Genomic DNA, 17,372 nt, shown 5'->3' with positions numbered 1-17,372 from the left:
ATACCTAAAATTGTACAAAGATACCTAAAATTGTACAAAGATACCTAAAAACAAGCTATCAAGAGAGCTTCTATGTGAGCCCTAGCTTTTTCAGAGAAAGAGAGAGAGAGAGCAAGAATGATTTTCAATAAACTTACTTCTTTAAGTGTAGAAACTTGAGATTTTTTTAGCTGCGAAATAAGTTCATAACTTTTGTCTAGCATTGACTGATTCTCTTCATGTGTCTGCTGCAGATTATTACATTGTTGTTCTTTTTCTTTTAATGACTGTTCAAGCTGTTTGATTTGGTTGACTAGAGACTGCTCCTAGTAGCAAAAATACACACACACAATATACGAATTAAAATAAAATAAATAAAAAAACAATAAGATCTTGTTTATTCACAAACAAAAAGTTTATAATTGATGAATATAAAGTAGGACATATATATATATATATATATATCTTACCCTATATTCATCACATCCCATAGGATGTGAACCCATACCTCCTGTAAACAGGACAGGGGGTTTTACCATTCAACCAAAGCAACCCTTCAAATTTCTATATTCATTTTAGAAACTTTATTCTCAGCAGAAAGAATCGTATGTTGTTGACGTCATAAGTATTTATAAACTTAAAGAAAGAATTATTTTATGTTCTTTCAAAGTTTATAAAATTCTTATTAAGTCAACAATATGTATATAACTATGTTTATAATTATATAAAAGCAAAGCAAGTATCAGATAGCAATGTCTTCCACTTTTGAATGAAGAGTTGATGTTGCTTGCATTTCAAAATGGTCTTCAGCTGGTCTTTGAACCACCTCTTTGTTCCTTCAGCCAAGTGGAGACCATAGTGTACTCACTGTAGACGTCCCTAAGGAAGAGACATGAATCAAAGATATACACTACATCTCAATTAATGCCTGTATAGAGTAAGTTCAATGATGTTGGTGTTAATTTGTCAAAAGATTTTTGTGCACCTCGTGACCAAAAGAATGTTCTGGAGATACCAGTAGCAAAAGGATTCCAAGATCTTAATGTGCTAGCTGTTGTGTGGTTTATAGGGGAGTAGAAACATTCACTGCCCTGTAAACAAGGACCTAGGCATGGAAGCTGAAATGTTTAAAAAGAAGGATTCTCTCTTTGAGCTTTCAGAAAGATACAAAAACCTGTTTGAGGTGATTTAGAATCTCTTCATCCAATAAGCAGTCACTGGAAGTGATACTGTCCAGGTACCTGAATTAGTGGGGCTTAGTTGTTGCTGTTGTACTGATAAATTGGGAAGGAGTGAGTGTGGTACAGTGTACTATTGGCAGACAACTTTAGTTTCCTGGACATTAACTACCCATTCTTTCATAAGTTGTAACAACTGTTGAGATAATGGATCACAGGGCTTCCATTGTTTGAGTTACAACAGTACAGTGGTAGTGGCCTGTAGCCTTTTGATGTTGAGAGAATTCCTATCACATTAATAGAGACTTCTGTTGTCCTTTCCAACCTTTTGCATAACAATGTGACCATACAGAGGAAAAAGATATTCAACAGTACAAGAGCCTAACTCTTGGTTTTACACTGAAGGACTCAGAGTTCAGTAAGCTACCAAAAGCCTGAGCCATCATCCCTGTGTCAAACTGGGGGAGGAGATTCAGAGATTTGGACAGGCAGCCACATTTTATAAGAACATCCACAGAATTTCTTGTGTATATATATGTACACACACACACACACAATATATATATATGTGTATGTGTGTGTGTGTTTGTGGTTATGTGTGTGCATAGAGTGTATGCTCAAAATGTAAAAGACTTTTCCTTCCATATTTCCTGAGTGTAAGCCTCCTCTGACATGACTGAACCCCAACCAAGTGGGAATCACAATACAGGTTTTACTATTCACCCTTTCAATTGCTGAATACAAAACATGGCTTGTGAGACCTCCATTTGAATGTTTTTTTCTGAGTCACCATCTCATCCTTGTATGCCAATCCATCACATTTACAGCTGAATGAACTGGAGCAATGTGAAATGAAGTGTTTTGCTCAAGAACACAATGCACAGCTGTCTGAGAATTAAAAACATGATCTCACTATCATGAGTGCAACACCCTGACCACTAGGGCATGTGTCTTTACTAATACACTGTTTAATTTATTTTGTTTTTGTGTTTTTTTTTTACTTTTTCACTATATATATATATGCATTGTCTTGATTATAAATTCCATTTCAGAATTGCAGCTAGTCAAGAGCTAATTATTAAGTATCAATAATTTATCAATAATTTATCAATAATAGGGTTTTTCATAAACTGCTCCAAAATGTATAAAAACCATCCCAAAAGCCGAAAGACACCTCAGGAAGATGGAAGTGAACCCACTAGACTATGCAACAGGAGCTCATAAGACACAGTTGAAACCATGCAACAGCAGGAGGAGGAGGAGGAGAAGAAGAAGAAGAAGAAGAAGAATTACACAAGAAGGGACTACACAATCAATTCCATGTAGCCACGACAGAAGTTGCTGGGATTGGTTGATGAAAGGAATCCTAAAAGAGACCAAGAGCACTATACTGGCAACGCAGGACCAAGATCTAGCCATGAGCCGGAGGGTCAACCTGAGGAATGAGCAAGTGTCTCCGCTGTGCTGCATCTGCAACAGAGTGGATGAAACCGTTGCCCATATCAAGAATGAATGCTCCACACTTGCCCAAAACCACAAGTTGTGGCAACACAACCAGGTAGTGAAAGTGCTACATTGGAAACTGTGCAAAATGTGGGGGCTTGAGAGAGGCAAGATGTGGTATGAGAACAAACCGCAGAGAGTGGCAGAGTCAGAGACTAGCAAAATCCTCTGGAATTTCCCAATCCGAACAGATCAAGTGTTAGAGCATAACAAACCAGACCTGTTGGTGATGGACAAGGTGCACCACATATGCTATGTAGTTGACGTTGCATGCCCCTTTGACCCACGAATAGTCAAGAAAGAAGTCAGAAAGATAGATAGATACAGCTTTCTTAAGTATGAAATAGCTCAGCTATGGAAAATGAAGAAGGTGAAGATAGTGCCAATTATTGTTGGGTTCTTGGAGACAGTATCAGAAGGCATCAAGAGGAATATAAAGGAAATTGGAATAGAGTGCCCAGTAGAACTGTTACAAAAGGTTTGCTTCCTTGTCACAGCCAGAATAATCAGGAAAGTATTAGATAGCTGAAAAGAACGAATAGGCTGCAGGTAGTAAGCTGCAGGTAGTAAGCTTGCTACGCATTCAAGACTCCAGGAGCCTGTGATATAGAGAAAACAACAACAACAGCAACAACAACACCAACCTTTGAATTTTTCAAGGCAAGTTCTGCAAGATATTGACTGTTATTTTTCTGTGCATCTTTAATGTAACAACTCATCTGCGCCTTAAAACTTTCAATTGTTTTTTCCATTTGATTTATACAATTTTTACTCTCAGAACTCTGACAATCAAGTTGTTTCTGCATATTTTCTAATTCTTCATTCTTTTGTATTAATTTCTAGAAATAAATAAAACAACAACATAAATGCTCAATTACAGCATTGTCAATTCTAAGGAAAATAAATAAGTAAAGACTGCTACTATTCAGAACAGCTTGTCAATTATATGATACATAGTATCACTCAGCACTATGCATCATATAATTATCAGCCTAAATTATTACATACAACTTAGTAATTATATAGCCTATCCCTGCATTTTCTCACTATCATTTTATATTCCATTTTTAAATCTAACATTCTGAGGGTAACAAAACTTTACTGTTTGATTAGCTTTCATGATTATTCTGTTTGTATCACAAATAGTGTTCAAGGAAATAGGTTCAGGAACAAATTCTAAAGTTTTTTGCGTTTTTTTATAACAGATGAGTTTTGATTGATGTATGATATTACATTTGAATTTGGGGACAGAACACTCTACTTAGAAACTCTTCCAGTGGCACATGATCATATGCTTAATATTGTCAGATAGAACCAATTAATGTGGAGGCGCAATGGCCCAGTGGTTAGGGCAGCGTACTCGCGGTCATAGGATCATGGTTTCGATTCCCAGACCGGGCATTGTGAGTGTTTATTGAGCGAAAACACCTAAAGCTCCATGAGGCTCTGGCAGGGGATGGTGGCGAACCCTGCTGTACTCTTTCACCACAACTTTCTCTCACTCTTACTTCCTGTTTCTGTTGTGCCTGTAATTCAAAGGGTCAGCCTTGTCACACTGTGTCACGCTGAATATCCCCGAGAACTACGTTAAGGGTACACGTGTCTGTGGAGTGCTCAGCCACTTGCACGTTAATTTCATGAGCAGGCTGTTCCGTTGATCGGATCAACTGGAACCCTCGATGTCGTAAGCGACGGAGTGCCAACAACAACAACGAACTAATTAACACTCATAAACTCTGACCAAACACTTGGTAGTGAAACTCAAACTTAAGCATGTTTCCAATTTAAGTTTAGGGTTATTTGACAGAGAACAGTTTAACTTCAGTAGAATGAACTGCAAGACTTTTGTGAATATATTGTAACTACTTAGAACCATCATGAATTTTAAGGTAGGGATTACATTACTATCCTGTCAAGTCCTTCAAGACTGCATTAAGAAAATGTTGTTGTTCTGATGAGTAAGCCTTGATTCACTAATGCTTTACAACTATTAGCTAATAAGCTAAATATTCTAATTTTTAAGAATTTTGTTACTAGATGCAGACACAGCTGTATAGTTAAGAAGTTTGCTTCACAACCACATAGGCTTGAGTTCAGTCTTACAACAAAGCCCCTTGGGCAAATGTTTTCTGCTATAGCTCCAGACCCATGTAAGCATGGAAAAATGGACAATAAAATGATGATGGTTCTTAGCACCTCTAAATTTGCTCATTGTACACCATCTTAACTAAACCCATCTAATGTAGCTTTCTCTTTTCTCTCCTTGCTTCCAATGAGTTTCATTCTTAGGCTGTGTACTAAATAGTTTATTTAATCCTTCTCCTTAAATATTTCATTCCCTTGGACCCCTAAGAATATTTTCTCACCAACAATTCAAATATGATATTAGCCACACTAACTCAATTATTCCTACTTCACTAATTTAGGAATATTTAAAAAGTCTATGAATATTATATGTCCTCCTCAGATTAACTAATTATTCAAAAAAGATATAAGTATAATTATTCCTTTTAACATTGTCAGTCTTTTTAGGTATTTACCTGTGATGTTTCTTGTTCTTGATACTGCAGATCTTTGAAACTTTCTGACTTGGTGAATAATTCCCCAGACAGAATGTCTACTTGTTTCAGAAGATCTTCCATAACTACTTGTTGTTCATCTGATTTTCTCTGAAGCTGAAATTTTTGTAGGATTAAAATAAGTAGACTTATCTCAGAAAGTGTTGATCCTAATAAATTTATGAAACAAAAGTAAATCTAACTTAAACAAAAAGAGATAAATATTGCTTTTATATTCAATATTTTTATTGATCATATTTCTCTCAAATTGATGAGAGATATACTGTAAGATATAGTATACGAATGTCTGAAAAACTGATTGGTATGTAAAATGCCTCGAAATCGCAGGACATGGGAGAGAGTGACATTGACCAAGCATTTGAGTCTCTCAAAGATTAGGTTGTCAAAGCATTGGAGGCACGATGGGTATCGGTAAGGTGAGCTGACTCTGAGCAAATATAGAAGCTTAGAGATCGAGAGGCAATTCCTAAGTATGAAAAAACCTTGATGGGGTTCGATAGCTTCAATATTTTTCAGCAATTGTTCAAAGGCAGCCACCTTCGACTGGAAGATGGACTCAAAGGCAAGGTCAGTGATTGGGGCTCCTAGAGAGCACCAAGCCGATGGAGGAGGGACTGCAATGGAAGGGAAGGACTCTGCAAAAAGATCAATAGTTGGTTGATGTTGAGAAGCTGGGTGGTTGAGGATCCAGAGCTCACATTTTGAGCTGTTTACTTGGAGACCCCGGCAACTAAGCCCCCCCCCTCTAACCATCATGTTTGCAATGGTGAGAACCCTATCCGGAGGTCCCCCCAAACAAGCATCGTCAAGATGCCAGACGTTGAGGTCTAGCTCGACCGCCATCTTGGTGATGTCATCAATACCCAGTACAAATAGAGCGGGTCCAAGTGGGTCACCCTGTTGGACTCCCAAGGTGGAGGTGATGATTTTGGTCACTGAAAGAGTTGTGGGACTTTCTCTCTTACTGAGCTGAGGACAGCATTGCGGCTAATGGAGTTGAAGGCATTCTTAAGGTCAAGTTTGAGGATGACCTTGGGTGACAAGGAGGGCAAGTTGGCATAGGCTCTGGTAGCATGGGCAACAGCTTCACATTCCAACTTGGTGTCCACTCCTACCTGGGTAAGGGAAAATTCCTCCTCCAATAATCTAGAGACCGATTGTAAGCACACCTTTGCAGTGAGATGGTGAAGGGTGCAGGTCTCTACTGGATTTAGTGAGCTTGATTAATTTTGCACCGAAGAATAGTGGGCAGATATAGGGGAGGACATTCACTGAAGAGAACTGGTTCACAAGCTGAGTCAAATTCTCCAAGAGCTCAAGTCTGGCATCACTGGCTGATAAGGAGATACCATCCTTGAGATGTTGAGGCCAAAGGCCATCAATTCCTAGACCTGAACAAGCAGAGAAAAATGAAATCGCTTTTTGGATGTCATCAGAGGTGAAGACCGATCTCAAGTATTTTGGAGGATTGGAAAAAAAAAAAATTTATCATACATCTGAAATTACATTCTTGAAAACAAAAATTTCAAAATTTTATCTAACATATTTTGTACTTCCCACCAATAACCCTTTTTCTAGTTTATTTTCAACTCTTACCAACAAAGAAATATTGATTTCGAATTTTGGCACAAGGCCTGCAATTTTGGGGAGAGTACTCAACTGGAACTTATTTAATCATAACCCCCACCACACACCCAAGACAAAAAAAGAGGATGAAGGCAAAGTTGGCCATGACAGTATTTGAACCCAGAATGTAACGTTGGAAGAAATGCCATTAAGCATTTTGTCCAACACAGTAACAATTCTGCCAGCTCGCTGCCTTAACAAAAAAAGGAATATTCACTTAGAAAGTGTACCAACAAAAGCAAATAGAAATCAATAAAATTCCAATCAAATCGAACTTTACATGCCACTTTTTTTTGTGTATTTCCCATAAATGACAAAATTATGAATCAGTTATCCTTCACTTCAAATCAACAAGATACTAGTGATCAATTTCAATTTAATAGACCTGCTCACCACAACAGAATTGAGATCCTAAAACCAAGGTGCCATGTAAAAAGCATTGGTGTGGGTGCTACATAAAAAAGCTCGCAGTACACTCTGTGGAGTGATTGGCATTAGGAAGGGTATCCAGCCATAAGGACCAGGCTAAAACAAATTACAGAACCTGGTGCAGCACCTGGCCTTGCCAGTTCTTGTCAAGCCATCCAACCCAGGATAGAGAAAGCGAGAGTGTTTGTTCCATTAAACTTTTCTTAATTTAAAAAAATGGATCTTTTTTAAAACGGGGGCCACATTTTTCATTAACGAAACACTTTGAAACTTGGAACACTGGTAGAATGTGTCATATAAAACATCTTTTTCTCTTAGTCTTCTTAAAAAAAAAGAAATCCCTAAGTTATTCCATGTTAAAGTTGTCGTATTTCTGTAATTTCAACCAATCACTGACATCCATTCAGCCGATATACATTAAGTGCCGACTACATAAACAAACGATTCTGAAACAATTCTATTGGTGATAGGGTTAGGGTTAGGGTTAGGGTTAGGGTAAAACAGCAAATTTAAAAAGAAAAAAGCAAATAAAACGAAGAAAAAAAAAAGAAAATGAAAAAAAGCAAATTTAAAATGAAAAAAGCAAATAAAACGAAGCTATGGCTTAATCAGCCAAAGGAGTAAATGTAAACAACTGAATACTTGTCAGTGATTGGTTGAAATTATCGAAATAAGACAATTTTTTACATGAAATAAATTCGAATACAAAAATATTTTTCTGTTCTATAACACAAAATAGATAAGTATACAAAGTTTGAAAGTCTTTCAGTACCAAAAACACTACGTAAAACATTAATGAAAAATGTGGCCCCCGTTTTAAAAAAGATCCAAAAAAATTTTTTCTACTTTCAGACAACTGAAATTATCTTTTTATAAATACTTCTTTCAAAATTCCAACTTCGTTTTCTCAAAACATCTGCTTGTGTAAGCTTTTGATTTTCCAACAGGTTCAACATATATTGTGCATGTATTTTAGATAAACCAAGATACATAAGTAATCACACAACATAAAAAAGTGGAAGTCCTGAATAGAGAGAACAAGCTTACTGACTCAATCAATTTGTCTTTTTCTTTAAATTGCTTTAGATATAACTGCAAATCCTTTTCTTTTTCTTTTTTAATATCTTCCATTTCTTGCCTGTAGTTAGAACATTCTGCCTGTGTTTGATCAAGTTTAGCTTCACATGATCTCAGCTCATCTTCAAACTGTTGGTACTTATTGAACTGTTCATTAAAATCTCTCATCCTTTCACTTAGCTGTGCATCAAGAGTAACTATTTCATGTGATTTTTCACGTAACTGAAATTATAACAAAATTTATCTTTTAATTGCATCATTATTTAAAAAAGGAGAAAATGCGAAAAAGGTTTCTTTTTCTTTTACCTGTTTCACCCACTGGACTGTGGCCATGCAAGGGCAGTGCCTTGAAGAGTTTAGTCAAACAAGTCAGCCCAGAACTTATTTTAAGTCTGGTACTTATTTTTAGGTTACTTTTGCTAACCTGCTAAGTTACAAGGATGTAAACAAACCAACACCAGTTGTCAAGCAGTGGTAGAGGACAAACACAAAGACATGCATACTTGCACACACACACACACATGATGAGCTTCTTTCAGTTTCTATCTACGAAATCCACTCACAAGGCTTTGATTGGCCTGGGACTACAGTAGAAGGTATTTGCCCAAAGTTATCACACAGTGGGACTGAACCCAAAACCCCATGGTTGGGAAGCATGGTTCCCAACCATGCCTACATCTACAACTATACCTTTGTCCATATCCATGCCTTTCAATCCTTAGCAATATTTATAAAGACTGGGACATATAATAATGCTTCTTCTAAATGTTAGTAGCCAGGTAGTTCTTCCACAACAAGAACCTGTTTTGTCCCTTTCTCTCATACTTTAATCCTTCCTCTCCTAGCATAAAGTCAACCCCACTTTTGGAGGTCGTAGTCTTGTGAACTGCATGGTAATCTCACTTCATGGGTACTGGTGATACATGAAATAGCACCCAGTACACAAGTGGTTAGCATTAGGATAGGCATCCAGCTGTAGAAATCAAAAGCAGACACTGGAGCATGATACAATCCTTGGACCCACTGGATCCTGTCCACCCATGCCAACATGGAATATGGATGTTAAATGATGATGATGAAAAGGATGACAAGAACTTGTTGAAGTGTTCCTATGATGGCACAAATATTAGTTTTTGAGCAAAGATTCCTCATCAGCTGAAGAGACATGTAAAACAAAGTGCTAAAGTCCATAATACAACGAAACTTAAGACCAACTTCATGACATTGAGAGAGTAAATCTGTGTCTCAGTAACATATTTACCATAGTGCAAAGCCAACAATAATTCACTAATAAAATTTTACAACAAAAATAAGGATGTACCTTTTTCTCAAGTTGGCAAATGTTGTTTTCTTTGTTATTCAATTCTTCCTGAAGCTCTACAAGCTGTGTATTCCGTTGACTGATGCAGAAATCTAAATTCTCAGCTTTAGCTTCACTCTCAGCAAGCTGGTATTTGACACTCTGAAAGTTTTCTTTCAGTTCATCCAGTTGTTTGGATAAGTAATTATTACTTTCACTCAGTTCTGTTATTTTCCTTTTATCTAAACAAGAAGATATAACAGCAATGATAATAATGATTTTACTAAGCACAAAAAATCATGTATTCAAGGAAGATATGACAGCATAAATGAAGCAAAATGATTTCAGTTGAAAGCCAAAAGTAGTATAGGAACTCAGTACACAAGGCACTTCTTGCACTAAAATGTTCTTAGCAACAACAACAATGGTAATAATTTCTAACAGAAGAACAAAGCAAAAAATTTGGTAGGACCCAGTACTTGATTGGCACTTTATTTTATCAACTCTGAAGAAATGGAAGATAAAGTTGACCTTGGCTAGATTTGCCGTCAGTATGTAAAGAGCTGTAATTAAATACCACATGGTATTTTGTCCAATACTTTAATGATTCTGTCAATCCACTGCCCTCAAACATCACCATCATCATTATCTTCTTAGCCGTCTGTGTAGCTTGAATGGAACAAGTATCACAAAGTACTTATCTTTGAAAGTATTGGTTGATTAGTTTTTTGGCAACAATAGTTACATCAGCTAAATAAATAGACATACATATGCAATGCAAAAGTGATACTGAAATTGAAACCATATGGTGCAAATTTCTTAAACATATAGCTATGTCTATACCCTACTTTCCCCAAAATAAATATTCACATATAACAGAGGTGAAAAACTCAGATGGATATTGTATTTAACCATAATCTCTCAAATGTTCATTTCAAATCCCTGACATGTATTTATTCACACAAAAGTTGGGAGTCAAAAGAACCAGATCTCCTGGGAATGCCACCAATGAGAGACTGACATCCTTACCAGGGTGAAATTGATTACACAATCCAATTAACAGCCTTTACAAATTAAAAGTCTTACAGTTTGAAAAAAAAAACACAATAAAACAAGAAACTTACAATTATCAGCTTCTTGATTCTCTACTTTCAACCATTCTTCTTTTGAAGCTGCTAATGATTGGTTAAAGGCTTGCAATTGTTGTATTTTAGCTTCTTTATCTGCAAATTTGTTTCTGTGGAGTTTTAATAATATTTAATTATATTCCTTCAGATTTTAACAATATATATCAAGTATTTATCTGCTACAAAAAGTAAAAAAAACACATCAAGGAAAGAAAATGTCAATGTCAAAATTTCATTCCAATTATAAGAAATGTAGAATATGTCTAAAACTACTGAAACAATATTTCAGATAAATCTGCTTCTTGAAAAGCACTTCTATTTTTATAAGTGATGATCCCATTTCATTGTACTTTGGTCAAATGCTTTCTATTATAGTCTCAAGTTGACCTAAGCCTTGTGAGTAAAATTAGATGGAAACTTAGAAGCTTGCTATCTAGACTGTACCTGTCTTTAGACTTAGATTTAATCTGTTGTTTTTTTTTATCACTATCATTTGTCTATGGGTGCTTTTAGTGGAGCCCAATCTATTGCAAGTGTTCAGATCAAGTCTCCAGTTAAGTCAATATCTTGATCTGCTGTTTCCTACTGCAGCAATGAGTTATGCTTTCTTCCTATCTTCCTTCCACCAGCCCTAGAGGTGGTGAGAAACATTGATGGGCACTACTCTTACTCCTTTGACTAAGCCATAAAAATTACAACAAAGAGGAGAATTTATATCATAAATGAAAACAGATAAAGGCTACCAGACGGAATTAGCTAAGAGATATTTCCCTGTGAGATATGAAACATTTCTGTTGATAGATAAAGAGATAGTCGTAAATTTGTTACTAACTGTATATCTGTGAGTAAAGAGCTACATGCAGTTGGAACTGAAATCTGTAGTAAAGCTTCAAATTCAGAAACGACTTTAGATGGAGGTTGTTGGCAATCTGGTCTCCAACTCAAAATACCACTATCATTTTGTTCAGGTTTGGTTACCTAAACAAATAAAAAAAGAAAAGAAAATGAAAACCAGTACGTGTGTGTGTGTGCATGTGCACACATAAGAGAGAGAGAGAGAGAGAGAGAGAGAGAGAGAGAGAGAGAGAGAGTCAGCAAGCTTTCCCTTTAGCATTTAGATTATTCTGCTAAATGTAATATTTATTCACACTGTTTTGAATTAATCATACATTGCCTCATAGTTGTGAAAATTTCATGATATGATTGTATACCTTTAGAATGATAGTGTAAGGTAGATGTAAGAGACCAGATATGGCAAGTTTCAACATAAAATAGGTAGAATATTTGGATCAAATATGGCCACTTTAAATGCTAAAGGTTTACTGAAACTCAAGTCAAATGATAAGTTGATTTCCCTAACTCTAAAAATATCATAAAATTATTAACCTGGACTTATAGTCTCTTAAAAGTTGAAGGTTTAGAAGGCAAAAATCTCTAATTGAATCAAACTAACTATAAATGGAATGTTCAAAAGTATAAAATGAAAGCAAATCTGAACATATTTATCTGTAACATCAGATGATAAAATGAAAAACATTCTTTAAAGAGAAACATTAAATTAATCAGTCAAAAGAATATTATAATTGCTTCATGTTTTATCTGATATGGATAATAAATTATAGATAGAGTCTTTGTTGTATATGATTTTTTTAAATCCGCATATCTATTGCAGATATATTATAAAAAAAAATACATTGAAGAACATTTTGAAATGTAAGTATCAGTACTTTTGAGAGACATACATGTTGAGGAGGGTTTGATTCACTATTCGATGAGGATCCATCTTTGATAAGACATACAAACTCTCGCAAGATTTCCTTTATAGATTCCTTCTCAGCTACATTATCTTTAACTTGCTGTGTCTTTAACTGTATCCTGTATTGAAGATGACAATTTTCCTGGCGCATATTCTCTAATTCTGAACTCGTTGATTCAATCACTGAAGCTGAAAAGGAAAAATAGAAAATAGAAAAAGCAAAAAGATTAAAATTAATTAATCCTTAGCACCCTGGCAATTATTATTTTTTATCATTATTTATATTTTAAGAACTTAAGCAAAAGTAATGCCATTGTCCTGTGTATTTATAGTGGAAAATATTGTATGTGGTTAGACAATCTAAAGTCTATTCTTCAACATATTGGCAAAGAAATTTTTTTTTTTGTCCTTATATATAATTGTTTATATTTTCACCTTGAAAAGTATTTTAATATGCTGGCCACTGATGAAACTTTGTTTGAAAAATTTAATCCTTATATTAGAAGTGTATATATATATATATATATATATATATATATATACGACGGGCTTCTTTCAGTTTCCATCTACCAAATCCACTCACAAGGCTTTGGTCGGCCTAAGGCTATAGTAGAAGACACTTGCCCAAGGTGCCATGCAGTGGGACTGAACCCAGAACCATGTGGTTGGGAAGTAAGCTTCTTACCATGCAGCCACTCCTGCGCCTATTTGCCTAATTTATATATCTAATTTATATTTTGAAAATTTATACACTCCCCAAGATATATTCTTATTGTTTCAGTGACTAATTTATCTTTTCTTAAATATTTATTTCATTTACCTGTAAATTTAGCTGATTTTAGTTCTCTCTTCAACAAAGCATTCTCATCTATCAGAGAATGTTTTTCTTGTATTTCTTGTTCATTTTTATCGTGAATTTTCCTGAATGAGAACAAAAAATAATTGCCAATTATGTAAATACAAAGTCTCAGATCTATGGAGAAAGGTTAATCAGAAGTTGTAATCCATATGCTTTTTTTAAAGTTATTAAACACTTTAGGCAAATGGTTTTAATTATGAATTGAAGCCAGATCAAAGATATGGTTTTCATATAAGCTAGATACACACAAATTATAACAAATAAGAATTATTAAGATGAAAGAATCTTTGGAAAAGGAAGAAATGGTGAAGGTTGATCTTAGAATGTTGATCTTCATAAAGAAAATGGCAAAGGCCTGAAACATGCAACAAAATGCTGTATTGGAGCAGACACATCCAACCTTGTTAGTATGGTAAAAATAGACATAAAATAATGAAGACAACTAACACTATTTCAGTATCTTCGCCTTTTCCTTTAAAATACATATCTCAATTCTATATTGATCTTGTTATGACTCTTACAAGATGTCTACAGAGAGTACACTTAAGAAGCTTTCTGTCGTCTTCCAAAGTTAGATATAAAGTATTAGATGTGTGATTTATTACATTACCATGTTTCTGAAGGACACAAATAATACAAGAAAAACAAAGCAATTCCAACCAGAATTCAAAACTAAATTGTGGAGTCTGCTTCCCAGGAGCTTACATCTTCAACTTTACAATACTCAGCAGTGTCTCTTAATATTTGAAAATTGATAAATTTATTCCACTTTTCCTGGAGCCCGGTTTAAATGCTTTTTGTGTAGAGCAACAAAAATTGTCTGAAAATTAATGTGGTCAAAATTGAGAAACACGATGCACACATACATATGTGTGTGTGTGAACCAATTAGGGAGCTCCTACATTGTCATTTAACCTGCATATATGAAAAGCAGCCAAATCCCCCTCATATCATATCTTATAATCTAAAGAAAGGGCACAATGGATAATGCAGTCTTAGAAATACTATGTTAGAAAAAATGGGATGGTCATATTTAGGATACTAAATCTTTGGTGGTAGACGTAGGTGTCTTTAGCAGTGTCCACGTCATTGTAAGCATTTAGGCTAGCTCTTCAATCTGAGGATAATTTCATCCCACCTTGAATGCTATGAAAAATGTCATTGGCACTGACATGCTATAAATAGCAGCTAAATCTTACTTAAATCATACTATCCTTTTAAAAAAAGGAAGTTGAGTGCTAATTTTATCAGTTTAATATTAAATTTAACTCCATTTTACCTTATCTGATTCTCATATTTCTTCAGGTTTGATTCCAGTTCATGTATATTTTGTAGCAAATTATCTCTTTCTTTATTCAAATTTAATATTTTGCTTTCCAGCTAAAAAGAAAATCAATATAATTGAAAATATAAAAATAAAATGTCATAATCAAAGAACATTAATGAAACTAATTATAGTAAAAGATAGAATTAACAAAAATGACATTGGTGACCACAATTGAGATGGAAAGAGGCTACATTGCTGGCCGGTAAAAAGCACAGGTATATAGACATAAAGACATTAAACTGATGATGAAAATAATAATGATATTGTAGCTATTACTGATATTTCCTTTACTTTACCTTGTGTGTGTTATGAAACAATTTTCAGCTCTATTATGAAAGAACTGCTTATGAACCCTTTTATCATCATTATCGTTACTACCATCAGATGGAGTTTATTCAGGTAGCTTTCCTACAGCTGATTGCCCTTCCTACAACTAAACCCTCATCTGTTTTCAAGCAAGGTAATATTTCCCTATGGCCAGAAATATTTTCACAGAATATTGGAAATGAATGATATTCATTAGCAAAAATCAATTCATGTCAAGACAAGGAGAAACAAACACTCACACTCACAAAACACACAAACATATATGATGGACTTCTTTCAGTTTCTGTCTACTTCACTCACAAAGGACTATAGTTGAAGACACTTGCCTAAGGTACCACACAGTGGGACTGAACCCAAAACTATGTCGTTGGAAAGCAAGCTTTTCAATTACACAGCTACACCTGCAACTTTATAATGATATTTTAAAATATTTAAAGTTTCTAACCAAATGACACTTCTCTTCTATATTTCTCTTGTAGCTTTCAAAATGTTTCCTTGTATCTTCTTTTTCACTAAATAAAAAAAAAAAGAGGAAAAATGAATTAAAAAGAAGAAATATCAGTTCTTACACTCAAGAACTGAAAGTCATTAATTTTTTGAATCGTTGTTTGAATCACACAAAAGAGTCATATTTTGACATATTCTATTTAGATTATTACTTGATATTTTCTTCTAACAGAGTATCTGGTATGGAGATAATAACTACAAAATTAGAATTAACTTACCATAAACCAATAAGACAACTAGATTATTGTTGAGAGTGTGACAGTGTCAAACTGAAACTGAATTAAATATATATGACAATTTAGAACACAGGCAGGTTGACTTAACAAGTCTAGTGTATATAGACTGCATCTCAGCTACCAGATAATAACAGAGTTATGTAAATACTTGGTGTACAATATCACGTCTACATCACTCTCTAACATTTCAGATAGACTTTCATCAATATGTTTTCAGATCAATTTGGAAAATAAATACTTGCACAAAAGCATTTAGATGACCTTTCTAATCAGCTAAGAAAATACATCTCATTGACCAAGATTTACAAATCGATAGAAAAGCAATTTAAATGTAAAGCTTGTGCACAAGGTAAGGATTCTGATTATGAATAGAACACAATGCCTACACTCAATGTATCCAAGACTACATTATCCGGTGTGTTCTAGTTTTAAGATGGCACAGTGTAATTTGAGGAGTTTTTGGTTACTATTTCCAGCAGGTTGAACAACCACATAGAGGCTTCCCCTGATGATGAGGATGAGAGATGAAAATGATAATAATGATTTTTTCCAGTGCACTGTCCTGATTCCTTTATTCCATGCTTCAATAATTGAAAAACTTACAACTAATATACAGTCCTAAATGTACTGCAGATCTACATCTGACAAAACACTTTCAAAAAGAAAATGTTTAAAATATCCTATATCTTTTTGTAACAAATAAGATATAAAATACAAGATTCTAAAATTCAGAAACTTCACAAATGAAGGAAATCCTTACATTAAATTCCGTTGTTTTATTTGATTTATTTCATCTTTCAAGTTGTGTATAGTTTTCTGCAAGTTCTCTTTTTCTGAATTAGCATCTGCTGCATTTTTCTGGGCCTTTTCATATCGTTCTTCAGCTTCTCTGTAGAAATAACAGAAATTTTATTTCAATGACTATTTGTAAAAGAAGGTTCAGTAACTTTTTATTTAGTCCTTTTATTTATTTATATTTTTACTGGTTTCAGTCATTGGGCTATTGTCATGTCAGGACATCACTTTCAATGGTTTTAGATTAGAGAGGCTTCCACTGAGAGTAAAATAATATTCTAAAACCATTATTTTATCAACCCCAGGAGGATGAAAGGCAAAGTGTAGTTGAATAGAATTTAAACTCAGAATACAACAAAATATAACAAGCAGTGCATTTTAAGATTAGTGGATTGTGGTTAAGAAATGCCTTTTACAACCAAGTGGTTCTAAGTTTGATGTTACTGCTCAATATCTTTGGTAAGTGCCCCCTACAGTAGCCTCAGGATAACCAATGTCTTGTGAGTGGAATTTAGAAAATTGTACAGGAACCCATCACACACACACCTATCTATCTACCAATCTCTCTCTCTCTCTCTCTCTCTCTCTCTCTATATATATATATATATATATATATATATATATATATCTTCGAAACGCCAGTGTTATAATGGTGGCAGCTGATGAAGGATATGTTCTGTATGTGGCCTGTGTGTTTTTTGTACCTTGTTTATCATTTTGTCCATGCTTTTTTGCAAAGGCATGTACCCAGATATGCATCTATATAT

The 17,372-nt window shown here is 34.6% G+C and overlaps 1 protein-coding gene across 5 annotated transcripts in view; it reads right to left on the bottom strand.

Moving 5' to 3' along the window:
• Positions 1-17,372, bottom strand: part of LOC106874523 (coiled-coil domain-containing protein 18) — a 44,051-nt gene that overhangs the window by 21,508 nt on the left and 5,171 nt on the right. For all 5 annotated transcript variants that reach the window (XR_008265453.1, XM_014922286.2, XM_052972621.1 and 2 more), the window contains 12 exons: positions 16,571-16,699; positions 15,513-15,579; positions 14,693-14,793; positions 13,375-13,475; positions 12,541-12,743; positions 11,631-11,776; positions 10,796-10,908; positions 9,693-9,913; positions 8,342-8,593; positions 5,201-5,335; positions 3,305-3,499; positions 138-305 (listed from right to left, as the gene is read on the bottom strand). Coding sequence is in view for 4 of the 5 variants with exons in the window: in XM_014922286.2 (XP_014777772.1) it covers positions 138-305; positions 3,305-3,499; positions 5,201-5,335; positions 8,342-8,593; positions 9,693-9,913; positions 10,796-10,908; positions 11,631-11,776; positions 12,541-12,743; positions 13,375-13,475; positions 14,693-14,793; positions 15,513-15,579; positions 16,571-16,699 (1,831 nt within the window). In the remaining variant the exon portion in view is untranslated. The remainder of the gene's footprint in view (positions 1-137; positions 306-3,304; positions 3,500-5,200; positions 5,336-8,341; positions 8,594-9,692; positions 9,914-10,795; positions 10,909-11,630; positions 11,777-12,540; positions 12,744-13,374; positions 13,476-14,692; positions 14,794-15,512; positions 15,580-16,570; positions 16,700-17,372) is intronic.

The sequence above is a fragment of the Octopus bimaculoides genome, chromosome 1, assembly GCF_001194135.2.
Source record: "Octopus bimaculoides isolate UCB-OBI-ISO-001 chromosome 1, ASM119413v2, whole genome shotgun sequence".
NCBI classification, from domain to species: domain Eukaryota; kingdom Metazoa; phylum Mollusca; class Cephalopoda; order Octopoda; family Octopodidae; genus Octopus; species Octopus bimaculoides.
Note: the sequence above shows the minus strand (reverse complement) of the source record. Positions and strands in the feature narration are given on the sequence as shown.